Source organism: Carassius gibelio, chromosome B4, assembly GCF_023724105.1.
Source record: "Carassius gibelio isolate Cgi1373 ecotype wild population from Czech Republic chromosome B4, carGib1.2-hapl.c, whole genome shotgun sequence".
In the NCBI taxonomy this organism is placed as follows: domain Eukaryota; kingdom Metazoa; phylum Chordata; class Actinopteri; order Cypriniformes; family Cyprinidae; genus Carassius; species Carassius gibelio.
Window position 1 is genome coordinate 12980829 of NC_068399.1, and position 14516 is coordinate 12995344.

The 14516-nt window shown below is 37.8% G+C and overlaps 1 protein-coding gene across 29 annotated transcripts in view; it reads left to right on the forward strand.

Moving 5' to 3' along the window:
* The window catches only part of celf2 (cugbp, Elav-like family member 2), a 143504-nt gene that overhangs the window by 78647 nt on the left and 50341 nt on the right, over positions 1–14516 (forward strand). For 28 of the 29 annotated variants that reach the window (XM_052554744.1, XM_052554752.1, XM_052554765.1 and 25 more), the window contains one exon: positions 11057–11253. In XM_052554744.1, the coding sequence (XP_052410704.1) occupies positions 11057–11253 (197 nt within the window). Of the gene's footprint in view, positions 1–7909; positions 8026–11056; positions 11254–14516 lie in introns of those variants that run through there. The other variant, XM_052554746.1, reaches the window with a different exon arrangement.

Sequence of the window (14516 nt, forward strand, 5' to 3'; positions counted from 1 at the left end):
TTATCCCTTTTCTTTTTCCTCCTCTGCCAGTCCCGCTCTGTTTCTCGCAGACGAGCGTGAAAGCACGGAGGTGGTTCGTGCGAAGGAGAACTTGAGAGTTCGACACCTAGTCTAGTCTCCGCCATCTGTTCAGATGTTAATTGCGACGCATGACGATGTTTTTTCCGTCCCATAAACGATAATGAAAACGAACACCTCCCCTAATGTGCCCTAATGAAACACTCTCACACACCTCCCTTATAAACGGCATTATGGGAGGACGTGTGTTTGTTTGTGAAGCTAGCCGCTTTTGAAAGTTCGATGCAGATGCTAACTGGGAGTTAGCACCCTTTTTATCGCCATTTTGTTTTTTGACAAGTCGAGATGCGAAACATGCGACGCTCCTCGGCACTGATGACAAACGAAGGGAATTAAAAGCAGAGGGAGGAAGAACAAAAGGGCCGTGAAAGACTAGCTCGCGGCGTTGGCTAATCCTGCCGTGACTCACCGGCCTGATACAGCTAGGCACCCGGGGAAATACGTGCTACTGCACAGCATGGGCACAAGCTTTGTTCATTTCATTTATTGACGTTTTGAATTAAACCAACATGCTTGAGTCCATTCCCATTCGGTTTTTAAATGATCACTCTAGCTGTGTGTTGTATTTGGCGAGCCGTGATGGAGTTAGGCCCGGTCTAATTAAGGCATCTGGAGGGATCTGAATGTCCTAAGAGTCAGAGCACCTGCCGAGAGGAAGACATGACCAAACGGAGGGAGGGTGGCGCACTCTTCCTTTGAGGAAAGACAGCTCATCTGTTCTAGGGTTTTTTCAAACGATTGAAGGCATGTATCCGTGGTTTAGTTCGCAAGCGGGAGAAATTTAACTCCACGCATCACTGGAGCAAATCAAATGTTTTCTTTTGTGCTCGGCAATCAGTAGGGTTTTCTGCAAAGAATCCTCACTCAGTTTAGAAAAAGAGCTGTTTAGAGGGGAGTAAACGGGGAACTGTGGGGTAAACCATGTGGGTCAGAGACATGACGCACATTTTGTTTGTTTGAGTGTGTTAATTTATTCAAAAACAGATTAAAAGTACAATTTGTACATAGAATTACTTGAATGCACGTTTTGAATGAAAATTCAGGTGTCATAATAAAAACCAAAGATTCATAGCAGCTGGACAACGGTACCTGGACAGTTTCATAAACTTTCATTCAAAGAATATATTTAAATAAAATGTAGCTTCATATAGTTTTTGCATCTTTTATTATTAATTTTTGGATGGATAGATAGATAGATAGATAGATAGATAGATAGATAGATAGATAGATAGATAGATAGATGATAGCAACTTTTGCCTTTTTATGACAAGGCAATGTCAGTTGCAATATGTCATGATACAACTCCCCAAAAATGATTATATCATATGTAATTTAATAATTAACAATATTTGTGTAAAAATTATTCTTTTCACTTTGGAAAATATGTATTAACTTTTTTTATTGAAAATAATTAAGAGTATGTATCAAATTTATTGAAGGTGGGATCAAAATGTTATTACTTTTTACTTGATAATTATGCCACATTGCATTTTAACTACCATTTCAATTAATTTTTTTTCTTTTTTTTTTTGAATTTCCAAAATGAATGCAAAGATCTTGACGTGTTTTAAACTAGATTTTTTTTTAAAGATTTATCCATTCTTTTATCTTAATGACACTGATTTGCCACTGACCCACATACCAAAGAAAACAATACTATTCTTTGTAACAAATTTTAATTAAAATGCCATTTATTTCAAAAAAAAGAAAAAAAAAGAAAGTGTCTGTAAAGGTGAAGTGTGTAATATTTGCGACACCGGGGTCGCCAAATTGAAGTGTATAAATAATAACTGTTTTTAAAAAAAAGGTTTCCTGAACCGAAATTAACCCACTCCATTAGTCAATGCGGCAATTTGAATCATGCTCACAGGCTTCCAGCTGTGAAAATGCATCCCACATTTGAACTTCCAATAGTTTCAGATGTTTTATAAAGGATTTATGGACTGTAATGGAAATGAAAGGGTGATAGAGAAGAATTGAGAGTGAGACAGTTGAGCATATGGGGTGTTGTCAGATGAAGGACCTGCTGTCCAGATGCTCTCTCTCTCTCTCTAACACACACACATACACACAGGTGAGCCGCGGGCCAGGATGTGTTGACCTGAAGAAGTTTGATGGTGGTCCAACTCCTGGTCATTATGATTGCTCCTGATGTTTGATATACTCCACCTTCTGCACCTGCTGTCTGCCTGCCAGCGACACACACACACACACAGCTCGACATGCATGCTGATACCCGAGTCAAACCCCTCTAGTACTGGATGACAGCCCATAACGCAGCATCCTCTTCCTGTGTGTGGCTTTTGGAGCTGTACGGACGGCCCACCTCAGCCATTCGCAGCACTATCAGTCGCCCGTCGCCAGCTCCACCCGGTTTCCATAGCAACAGGAAGGAAATCAAATTTCTTTTTTAAAAACGGGGCTGTGTTGGCAGGATTTTGGCAATCCTGTCAGGCTGTTGCCTCAGATTTCCACTCAAGCCGCTTTCAGCAGCAAAAGTGCGTGGAGCTGCGAGTTTAAGTGCGCAGTGTGTAGTGTCATTCGAGGAGCACTCTTCCTCTTAAGCACTTCAGTCCATAAACATCCGTGAGGAAACACGGCTGCTTTGTTTCAGCACTCCTAAGAGGATGGGAGTCCTGTGCACATGCATACTTCAATACTGAGTTTGTGTGATGGAACGACTGGAAAACAAGCACAGCATCAGAATGAACAAGATATAGGCTAAATGGGCTAATGCTTCATTTGAATGACCAGTACTCACTATTAACTAGCTGCTTATTAGCATGCATATTATTAACATATTGGCTGTTTATTAGTACTTCTAAAGCACATATTCTGCATGAGCATATTCTATTCCTAAAGTTATTAACTACCTTACTAACTATTAATAAGCAGCTTATTAATAGTGTATTTTAATAGTTAATACATGTTCCATGTTCTGAAGTGTTACTGGTTTGACTGATAATTTTTCTTTGTCAGAACTTTTCCATAATTGTCTGTTCTTAATTATCAGGTTTATCGTTGAAGTTGAAGTCTTTAAAATGAGCATTCAACACCTTATACATTCAAAATAAATAACAGTTTTCATAGTATAACGATTGGATTTTTGATTATTCAATACAATATTTAGTTTTGTGATGGTGGACATATTTTATCATTAAATTTATCTCAAGCATAAACGTTAAGTTGCACGAATAAGCATTTTTTCTTCTTACTATGGCCTCGCGATACACTTTTCTGATTGAAATAAATGACAAAACACTTTAGTATACGGACCAATTCTCATTATTAACTAGTTGTTTGTTATCATGCTTGTCATTAACAAGCATTATATTTGCAACATATATGCTATTTATTAGTACTTCTAAAGCACATATTCTGTATGATTCTACATCCCTAATCCTACCTAAACTTAACAACTATCTTACTTATTAATAAGCAGCAAATTAGTTTATTGAGGCAAAAGTCACATTTAATGGTTTGTTAATAGCAAGAAGGTACCTTACAATAAAGTGTGGCTATAATGATAATAATATAGGACTTGGCTAGATGTTATGCATCACAAATTTGATTGGCTCATGATTGTTAGGCTATGATATTATATTATTTTTTTCACTGCCCTTAGCTGCATCAAGAGAAAATTTAAGAGAGTTTTAGAGGAGGAGAAATAGCCCAAAAACTTTTGTTCTTCAAAATATTAGGCAATGACAAAATGTGCAAAACAAGACGAGGGACATTTATCAAAAAAGCAAATAAGGTCGATTTCTTGTCATTTTTAAGATTTAACAGCAATGTTCAGTGCCCAGTGTTATTATTATTTTTTTTTTTTACTTAATCTTGTCCATTAAGAAATAATGCATATGTGTGTGTGTGTGTTTGTATCTGTAAGTGCTCTGGTGGGCTTGTTGTTTTAAATTGAAGTAATGTCGTTTTATGGCGTGAGTTAAAGATGTGTCTCGATAAAACAAGGCTGTTATTATTGTTTTTATGGCTTGTGTGTGTGTGCGCGCATCTACTCGTTAGCGGCGAAAGACGGCATCTCTCCAGCTCGGTGCTTCATTAGCAAGTGTGACATTTATCACATCGGTGCCTCGCGTTTCAAGAGTTACCATGGAAACTTCTATAGCACCCACCTCCCCTTCACACTTTTAACAAGTGGAGTGATTAACAGAACAGTTTTGTACATCTCACACATGCTCTCGCGCACACTCGCCGATGCCTGTCATTCTTCGCAGTTAAGCTGGCATGTTTTTTTTGTTTTTTCTTTTTTTTTCGTCTGTGTGTGTTTTTGACTGGTTGGAAATATCTCCGCTCAGACCTTGAAAAATTATTCTCTTTTTTTTTTTTTGTAGATTTGCTTTGTTGTCAACTGACTTGTGATGTATGTGATGTTTACAAAAAAAAAAAGAAAAAAAAAAAGAATTTGTCCTAGGTGATTTTCTTCTAAATATAGTACGAGTTTGACATGTCCCTCATAGTTTACGAGCGTGATGACAGGAAATATCTTCCTGGAGTCGCACTGTGTGTCTGACCTTGACGTATGAGATTTGTGTGCCTGTGTGTAGTTAAGTGTACCTATCATTGTCAGGACATATGCAAGGACAAATGCTCATCATTGGCTGTTTCAGATCCTATGAGCTGCCTACAGCCTTTCTGGAATTCATAAGCGAGTTTGAAGATTGACGGGTTTGAAAGCAGTCTGAACATACTAATACTGCGTAATAATGAAAATAAAGTTACGTAAAATACCTATGTTGCCCAAAATATGTGAGGCTTATACATTCATACATGCCTTTGACGTGAAAGTTTAAATGTTTGTACAGCCTGTGATTGCTAACAAACATGTACGATTTTAACATTCACATAACAAAATGTCTAACATCTGTACTTTCTGAATGTTCGTACGCTCCTTTGTTGCCCAAAAATCATACAGTTTAAATGTTCAAACGCCTACGATAGCTAGAAAATATTATTATTATTAAAGTGCCTAAAAAGCATGTACGGTTTGAACATCTGTACATGCCTGCGTCGCCAAAAATGCAAATGGTTTAAACGTTCTTATGCGAATACGATGGCAAAAAAAGGTTGTTTTGAATGTTCGAACAGACTATGACGGCATGTTCAAAATATGAAGTCTGAGCATTCAGATGTACCTGTAAACCCCAAAAAGGAGTCAATATGAATATTTGTACGTCTACAAACATAGGTAAGATTTAAACTTGCGTATTTGCTTATGATGATCAAAAAATGTATGATTTGATCATTTGTATGTCCTTCCTGTGGCAGCTCACTAGGTTCTGGGACAAAGGCATTATATCCTAAAACCAAATTGCAAAATGAACAGCCTCAGTCATAAATACATGCTTCTACTACAAATCTGACAGTGAATGGGACATTCAACATACAGGGTCAGTGAACGGATGGTTTGCCCATCATAAACGTGACTGGCAAGCCCTGAATTATGACACGATGAAAGAAAAACAGAGATATAAAGCAGTAGATGAGCCATGGAGAAACAGAGATAAATCTTCCCTATTAAGTGTGAATGGATTGAGTATTTTTCAGCGCTCGGAGCAGAACGCCTTGTTTTTATGACCAATGAGATTAATTAGGATCATAAAGCTTAACTGATGAGTGGAATTAAAGCATCACCTGTCGCCAGCAAGAGAGAGATACGACAGCACAGCTGTCAGGCAGGCAGTGTTAACTTCGAGTGATGATTGGAAAAATAAATAAAAATCACTTTTTCCTACTCTTTCTCACTCTCTCCTGCTTACGTACACACACTTGTCAGCTGTGCTCTTTATTTAAACCGAGGAAATTACAGGTTTGCGACTTCTCCCCCAGCTGCCTGTCAACTGATGTGTATGGAATGGCTAGAAGAGGGATTTTGTATCCAAATTAGTCTCATTTTCACAGTATACTTGCTTTTTTTCCCTCTTTTTTTCACTCCTTGAGTCCTTGTGTGTTTGTGTGTGTTTTGCATACTGTATAACTGTATTATATTTCTGTTACTGTAGATGTGTAGGTCCATATACTTTAACCAACTTGACATGTAGTATTTTAATCATTGAAAAACACAAATATATACATATACTCAAGGTATTATATACATCATTTTGTGTAAAATATACACAATTATCATATGATACAATATGTAAAAATTGTATTGTGGAAAAAGTGTGTGTATATGTATGCATGCATGTATATCACACATCATAAAAGATTCAAATATAAAATAAAATAAAAAATGTAACAACAGATTTTATATACATATATACACACTACATATTAGATATACTGTACACACACACACATACAATAAAAATATAAAATGCCTAATATTTACCAATAATTTTATAAATAAATATAAATATATTATAAAAATGTGTATATAACAGTATATGCATAAAGGTTATATTAGTTATTCTAATTATAGCAGTACCCCTTAACCACAAATATAAAATATCTATTCATATTTATGTATCAAATATATATTTAACTCTACCAGATTTTAAAACATCGTAAGTGCTCTGAGTTTGTGTAATCTCTTATGGACGCTGCTCAGGCATGAAATAACCTCAGTCCAGCCATTACTGTATCTCCAATCATCATTTGTTATATTGCAGTTATGTTTATATTACCATCCAGCCTATCTTTAGAAGCACAAATGATTGTCTTGCTGGCTTGCTGTGTTATTGCACTTGTTTGTAAGTACACGAGCGAGTGAGTAAGTGTGTGTGTGTGTGTGTGTGTGTGTGAGCCTGTGGACTATCAGAGTTCCTTACATCAGCAACCGCCCCCCATCCCCCCCACTCCATACACACACCTTAAGAGCAGCCCAGGCTGATGGAAGGTCTAGTTAAGCCATTAAGGCAGACAATTGACTCAAATTGAGAGGGAAGTGGATAGATAGAAAGAAAGAAAGAGAGAGAGAGAATGCTATGGCAGGAGTGGATCCACTTGACAACTTAATCTGAGCCTCAGGACTTACATTCAGACAGACAAACACACAAACACACACACACACACACGCACACAAAGACTTTTATTTTCAAGTTGTGTCTGGCTCTTTCTCTTTCTACCTTGTCAGCACAGAAGAAAAGTGAAAGATAGATGGTCCAAATAAAGGACAATGTATTTAAACTGTCAATGGCTCCACTCCTTAGGCCTTTGCAGAGTTTTTAAAAGAATTTAACAATTGTGATTCCACATAATGAGTCTGGTTCCTTAAGGATTCCTTTTAGCACTAGATGATCCTATTGTATTATACCATTTAGTCTACTTTTATATATATATATTATAAACAAGTCCCTTCGTTGTGGATGTTAATTTACTATCACTTTTGATCAATTCATCGCATCCCCGCTTGCTAAAAGCATTTAATTCTTGAAAAATGGATACATCCGAGAATGAAACCAAATGAATTCGATTCCAGTATTTTTTCTTTTTTAAAAAGGAAACCGTTCCAGAACCGGTTCTTGATTTCCAACCCCAGCCCAGTGTGTGCGAGTGTCTTCCAGCACACTGTTACAGGCTTCCTGTGACTTGTGCCTTTGTATTCCTGCAGTCGGGCCTTGTCGAGTGAAACAATTAGTAATTGTGACACACACAAGCGCACGCACACACGCACAACACCCTGACACTCGCAGCCCCATCCCTCTCTCTGTATCAGAGTCAGTTTCTGGCTCTCGGCCTCTATGTCTGTGTCATGTTTGCTTTTTTCGCCATTATTGCTTTTTGATCGGCGGCGAGGGGCACCCTTATCACTGTGGTAACTGGCAGGGGAATTTATTGGGGTGGGGGTAGCTGAGCAGCGGTTGGCGTGGCGTCCTGAGAGGGTGGCTTTCCCGCGGCGCAGGCAGAAATGTCCTTTAAATCGCTCAAAGACTTGGGCGCGGAGAGAATAGGGTCCTTCTGCAAGAGATGGATGAATCGAGTCCAGAGGTCTGTGTCTCTTCTCTTTACCTCCGACCTTTTCTTTTTATTGGTTGCTGCTCTTTAACTCTAGGCCTTGTTCTTTCGAATAGAATGACAAATCACTTTATCGGCTTAAAGAGAAATGAGGCTTTATGAATGGCCGAGTGAGTTAGTTCTTTATGGCTTTTTTCCATATCTAATCTGTGAATGTGTAGTGCATTGTGTTTATGTATATGTGCGTGTGTGTGTGTGTGTGTGCGCGTGCATGTGTGTGTGTGTAAACCATCCATATGGAACAATTCCAAAATAATCTATATACAGGCCTCATGATAGATTCAGTCTATTTGTGTGCTGACTAATTGTTATAGTCTCCATATTCTACACTTTTGTAAGCTATACAAATATTGTTTATATTGAGTACATTAAAAGTATAATGTATAATATTATACTTTTTTTTACATATTTAATTGACATTTATTTATGAATTTAATTTATTTTTTTAAATGTCTTTTGTCAGTTTGAAAAGAGATTCATTCATATTCATTCATAGATATTTTATTTCTTTCTGTCTTTCTGTCTTTCTTTCTTTTGATTGTCATAATTAAAGTACACTGATTAGATATACATATATACACACACAGTTCAAAAATCATGTTTTTTTTTTTTTGTCCTGAATTCCAATTAATAAAAATTAAGCTGAAGTTGGGTTGTTTTTATTAAATAATAATAACAAAAACAACAATAAAACACAACAAATATATATTTATATATTTTGTATAGAGAATAGTGCTTAATTCATTTCAAAATGTCCTTTGAGTGATGCATGTTTTAATCTTGAAACAGGCGGCGAAGACTTACTCAGAGAATGCTTAGTGTGATAATTAGTCTCATGAGGAATGGTTATGCTTCTTCGCTGATGGTAGAAGCATTTATTTTTTTATTTTTTTCACATCTGTCGAAGGGCAGTATGCAGGTTGGCCTTCAATCAACAAAACCAAACTAAAATGAAATTGACACTCAAAGATTTTTGAGTTTGTTCAGGCTTGTTCACATGATTTGTTGTTTGTAAGCTGGTATAAAAAGGAAATGTGAGTGTGAGGGTTGATAACTCTCTCTCTCTCACTCTCTCTGAGTGCTTTCATCTGGAACAGAAACAAGCGCCTGAAATTCCTCATGATCTTGTTGAACCAGCAACATGGGCGTCTAGGGGTCACACGGATCCATCTCGCACCCCGACTCAGCTCAGCTGTTTTTATTATGTCACAATTGGTTTCATTTGTGTCTGAAATTCTGCGTTCAATACATGTTGAAGCAAGCATTGATGAAATTGTGTTTGCAGTAAACCACTAACAATGGAAGTCTATGGGGCAAATGTACTGGGTGGTTTTAAAGCAGAAATGTTAAAGCACTTGATAAATAAATTTATTTTAATTAATGTATTTCATGTCCATAGATAAAGTTGTTCTAAAGAATAACAAATAAACCTTCTGGTTGTTAAACACTTCTATAACAGAGCGAATTACGCTTTACATTGTCATGGCATTACTTGACAGAAGTAATTTCATCACAATAATCTCATGGTAACACAAATAATACTTTACAGTATGTAAAGCATGGGACACACCAAGGCGGCGATCGGCCATTTGCCATCATTGGGCTGACGGCAAACGATGGTCAGGCTAGTTTGTTTGGTCTGTTCCACTCGTCGGCTCTCGTCGGGCTTACATCGCCGACAGTTTGTCCAATTTAGCATGTTGAATCGGCGTCGGGGACATTGTGTCCATCGACGAGTGAGAGCTCTGATTGGATGTTCAGTTTAGCGAACAAGTCAGTGTCCGAGAATTAAAGCGAAAGTGATGAAAACAAGCATGCGAACGAAGGCGTTACAGTCAAAAGGCTTTTTAAATGTTACGTGATCTTTCCCAATCATTGTAATACCCGAATGTTTTTCATAACAACATAAGCTGCTTAAAATTAATGAAGTTATTAAAATTACTGATATTCAAAATAGTAAACAAGCGCTGTTTTGGTTACATTTCGTATACCTGCATTTATCTCGTATAACTTTGTTACAGTTTCTCCTTTTGAATGATGAATATATACTATTAATAGCTGCTAACATGAACAGCTTGTTCCTCTCGGCATGCGCAGAACGCACGTGTTAGTTTGTCATCGGCTGTAGTCTGTGTGGTGTGTTCCAGTGCAGGAAATAACACCGTCAGCTTTTGTCCTCAATAGTTCTTTGAAGTCGGCTTGGTGTGTCCTGGCCTTAAGTCAAAACCAAAACCAAAACTTGGAATACAAAACCAGTCATAAGCAGCACGGTTGTATTTGTAGCAATAGCCAAAAATCGGTACGATTTTAAGTAAAGATCACATTCCATTGAGATATTTTGTACATTTCCTACTGTACATATATCAAAACGTAATTTTTGATTAGTAACATGCATTGCTAAGGACTTAATTTGAACAACTTTAATGGCAGTTTTCTCATTATTTCAATTTTTTCAGATTCCAGATATTCAAATAGTTGTATCTCGACCAAATATTGTACGATCCTAACAAACCATACATCAATGGAAGGCTTATTTATTCAGCTTGTGAGACTTATGACTTATGATTTTGTGGTCCACTGTCACTTTTTAATCTTAATCATGATTATTTGCAACATTTGCCCCGTAGCATCCTATTTTTAATTTAACGTGTAAACACGCATTTTCTTTGTTTGTACAAACTGAGGAGCAAATAAAACTTATTTTGTAAGTTAATAGAGGTTATTGAATCTGGAACAGAGTCTGAATTGTACCTGCTCAGGACTATCAACAGACACATGACACAGCACACACGCTGAGTGTAATAACACTGTTGTGATTTTAATCAGGGTTTGTGTCTCCATGTCTTCCTGCTTTAATGAGGAGCAGTTGTCGATCTGTCCGGCCCAAATTTGCTCTCGCTGCGAGCTCAGAGACCAACCCCTCTCACTTTCCATCTTTCAGTGTTTTCAGACAATGACATACACTCTTGACACTTCCTAATGCTTTCTTTCTGTTTATCTGCAGTAACGGTACAGCTGGGAAGATGAACGGCGCCCTTGAACACTTGGACCAGCCAGATCCGGACGCCATTAAGATGTTTGTGGGTCAGATCCCTCGCTCCTGGGCCGAGAAAGAGTTAAAAGAGCTTTTTGAGCCGTACGGAGCCGTCTACCAGATCAACATACTGCGAGATCGTAGTCAGAACCCACCACAGAGCAAAGGTAGTGTGCGTTTCGTGTCTTAATACATCACAGATGCCATCGCAGCAGCAGGGTGTTGTGTTGTGTCATGTGAACCTGCTCACATGTGCGATGTGTTTGCTTGAGTCTTCGGACTTCCTGTTTTGTGTCTTAATTTCATGTCTGCCTGTTTCTGACTTGCCTCCTACATCCAAATCTTTCTATTTCTCCATTTCTCAAAATCAATTTTAAAAAACCTGTTTAGGCATTGCTAGAATGCATTGCAGCAGGCTCTGTTAAAACTATTGCTAAAGATGGCAGACCAAATTCCCCAAAATATGACAAATCTTCCAGATTTCTTTCAAACTTTTAATTGAAATAAAAACTGACAGTTTGGCCTAGTATTTGCAATGTTTATATCTTTATGGTATCGCAATATTAGCTTAGCAACACGCCAACATCAAACAAAATGTAGTCTCCCAAGCTGTTCACGCACTTCGTTGCTGCCTTTTTGTCCTTCTGTAAAGTTTCTACTTATATATTCTAATTATTATCTTCATGTGGTTTTGGTCAGAAATTATTGTGTTGGTTAGTTTCTTATTTATTTATTTATGATTTTTTTTTTTCATTTACGAAACAAACTTTAGTACAACAGAAATGCAAAAAAATTCATACAGAATGTTCATAAAGCGCATTGTGAAGTTTAATACATGAAACGTAAGGCAGTGAAATGAAAAAAGCTAGGTCTTGAGAAATATTTGCGCAATAAGCTGCAAAAGAAAAGCGTAACAATATTAGCATGTAAAAACAATAGAAACCATTAGAATTCAAAAACCTGCTGTGTTAATTGACTTTACGAATTGTATTGCAAATGTGCTGCTTTAGAGCATGTTGTGTAGTATAGTGTATAGGTGCATTTTTTGGTTGGCTTTTGGTTTAGCTTTAGCTTAATACATCAGACAGTTCATTAAATACATGCAGTAAAATTTTAGATATTTTATATGAAAACTGGGAGGCTTGTGACTGTCCCATTAACTGCCAAGTAAATTACACTGTCAAGGTCCAGAAAAGTTTGAAAGACATCGTCAGAATAGTCCTCGTCGCTTTATGACGTTACGGTTGAACCACTGATTCTGACGTTGTCTTTCATACTTTTATGGACCTTGACACTGTTATTTACTTGGCAGTCTATGGGGCAGTCACAAACCTCCTGGTTTTCATCCAAAATATCTTAAATTGTGTTCCCAAGATGAACAAAGCTTTTACGGGTTTGGAACAACATGGGGGTAAGTGATTAATGACAAAATTTTCATTTTGGGTTGGAGTACTCCAAATGGAGTATCCATTTAAGAGTTTCAGACTCATAATTACGACATTGTGATGGCATTCATGTTCGCTCATATCATAGATATGATCCTTTCAACATGAATGCAGTAATGTTTCAAATCAGTCATTTATGAGGCTCCGATGCCTCCTATGTAGGCGGTAGACAGCAAGGTAGCTCCCTAGGTTTCAGAATAGCACTAAAGCGTAGGCGTTAACCTCGGTTCTGAAGAGTTGTTAACACTCAGACGGGAAGATGGCATGTACACTTTCACAGTGCCGCCCATCCTCTCAGTCTTATGTAGGATGAGTCAGGGCTGAGTGGGAGAGCATTACTCAAGTCCTGTACTCTCTCTCTCGCACACACGGGCATTGCGACGGGTATCTCTGGCAGAGCCGAGGTGTGTGATTGGCTTTCAGACGGGGTGATGAGTGCTCCTGCAGTTCAGTTAGCTGCAGTTGGAGTGCCTCTCTCAGGTCCGGCTTCATCAAGGCCTCTGACACAGTCGTGGGGTCGTAATGGCTGCCGCTAGCCTTCAGCTTCACTCTAACCCATTTTCATTTAGTAAAAGGTCGTCTGCGCACGGCTGTTAAATTAGACAGTACTGAAAGATTTCTCTACCGAGTAAGTCACAAGGTGAGCGTTAACTTCCGTGTGTCCCTCTGGCACTGTCTTTCCCTTTGGCATCCGCCAATTAGAACTAATTTTCTCTAAAAAAGGATTTGGTTTTCCTTTTTTTCCACCTTTTGAAATTACCGATTAATGGGCCGGTTATATTAAGAAAATTGTGCCAGTTAACAGGACTCAATTTGAAGTGTCCTAAAGCAAATAAAACACTCAGTATTAGATAACCTGAGATTGTTCGCACACACTTATTGTAGTTTTCGTGACTTTCCACTGATGCAACCGACTAGTTTAATACATAATCTGCAAACTCCTATTTTCAGATGAGAGCAAGTTTTTTTTATTTCATTTAGAAACCAAGATCCTAGAGTCTGGAGGAAAGTTGGAGAAGCTTATATCCCAAGTTGCTTGAAGTCCAGTGTTAAGTTTCCACATTCTGTGGTGATTTGGGGTGCAATGTCATCATCTGCTGTTGGTCCATTGAGTTTTTTGAAAATCAAGTCACTGCACCAGTTTACCAAGAAATTTTAGAGAACTTCATGCTTCCTTCTGCTGACCAATTTTTGAAGACCTGCCCAAAAGCACCAAAAGTTGGTTAAATGACAATGGTGTTGGTGTGCTTGACTGGCCAGCAAGTGCACCAGACCTGAACCCCAGAGAGAATCTATGGAGTATTGTCAAGAGGAAAATGAGAATCAAGAGACCAAAAAAATGCAGAAGAGCTGAAGGCCACTGTCAAAGAAACCACCTCAGTAGTACCACAAACTGATCACCTCCATGTCACGCCTAATTGAGGCAGTAATTAAAGCAAAAGGATCCCAAACCAAGTATTGTGTTCATGTACAGTAAATTAGCATACTTTCCAGAAAGCCAACATTTCACTAAAAATGTTTTTTTTTTTTTTTTGGTCTTTGGTCTTTTGGAAGTATTCTAATTTGTTGAATTGGTGTTTTTTTGTTACATGTGAGCCGGAATCATCACAATTAATAGAACCAAAGACTTGTACTGAATTAATTTAATACACAAGTTGACAATTTGAGTTGAATTACTGAAATGAATGACTGAAATAAATGAAAATCTATGCTTTAATTGCATTTTGTAAGTGGATGTAGTAGCTTTGCTTTTGCGTGCTGCACTGTCCATCACACCATGCTGCACCACAGCAGTGCAGACAACTGAATTATAATGGAAGCAATCTAGATTTGCATCTTGAGTTGTTGTTTTACTAGCTTCACGCAGTGAGGACAATATTCTGCACCCTTGGTCACTGACATTAGTGCTTCCTGGTTTAAGACTTGTAGGTTTAAGGGGCCAGTGTGATATTCAGTCAACCCAAATCCAACCTTTTTTTTCAGTG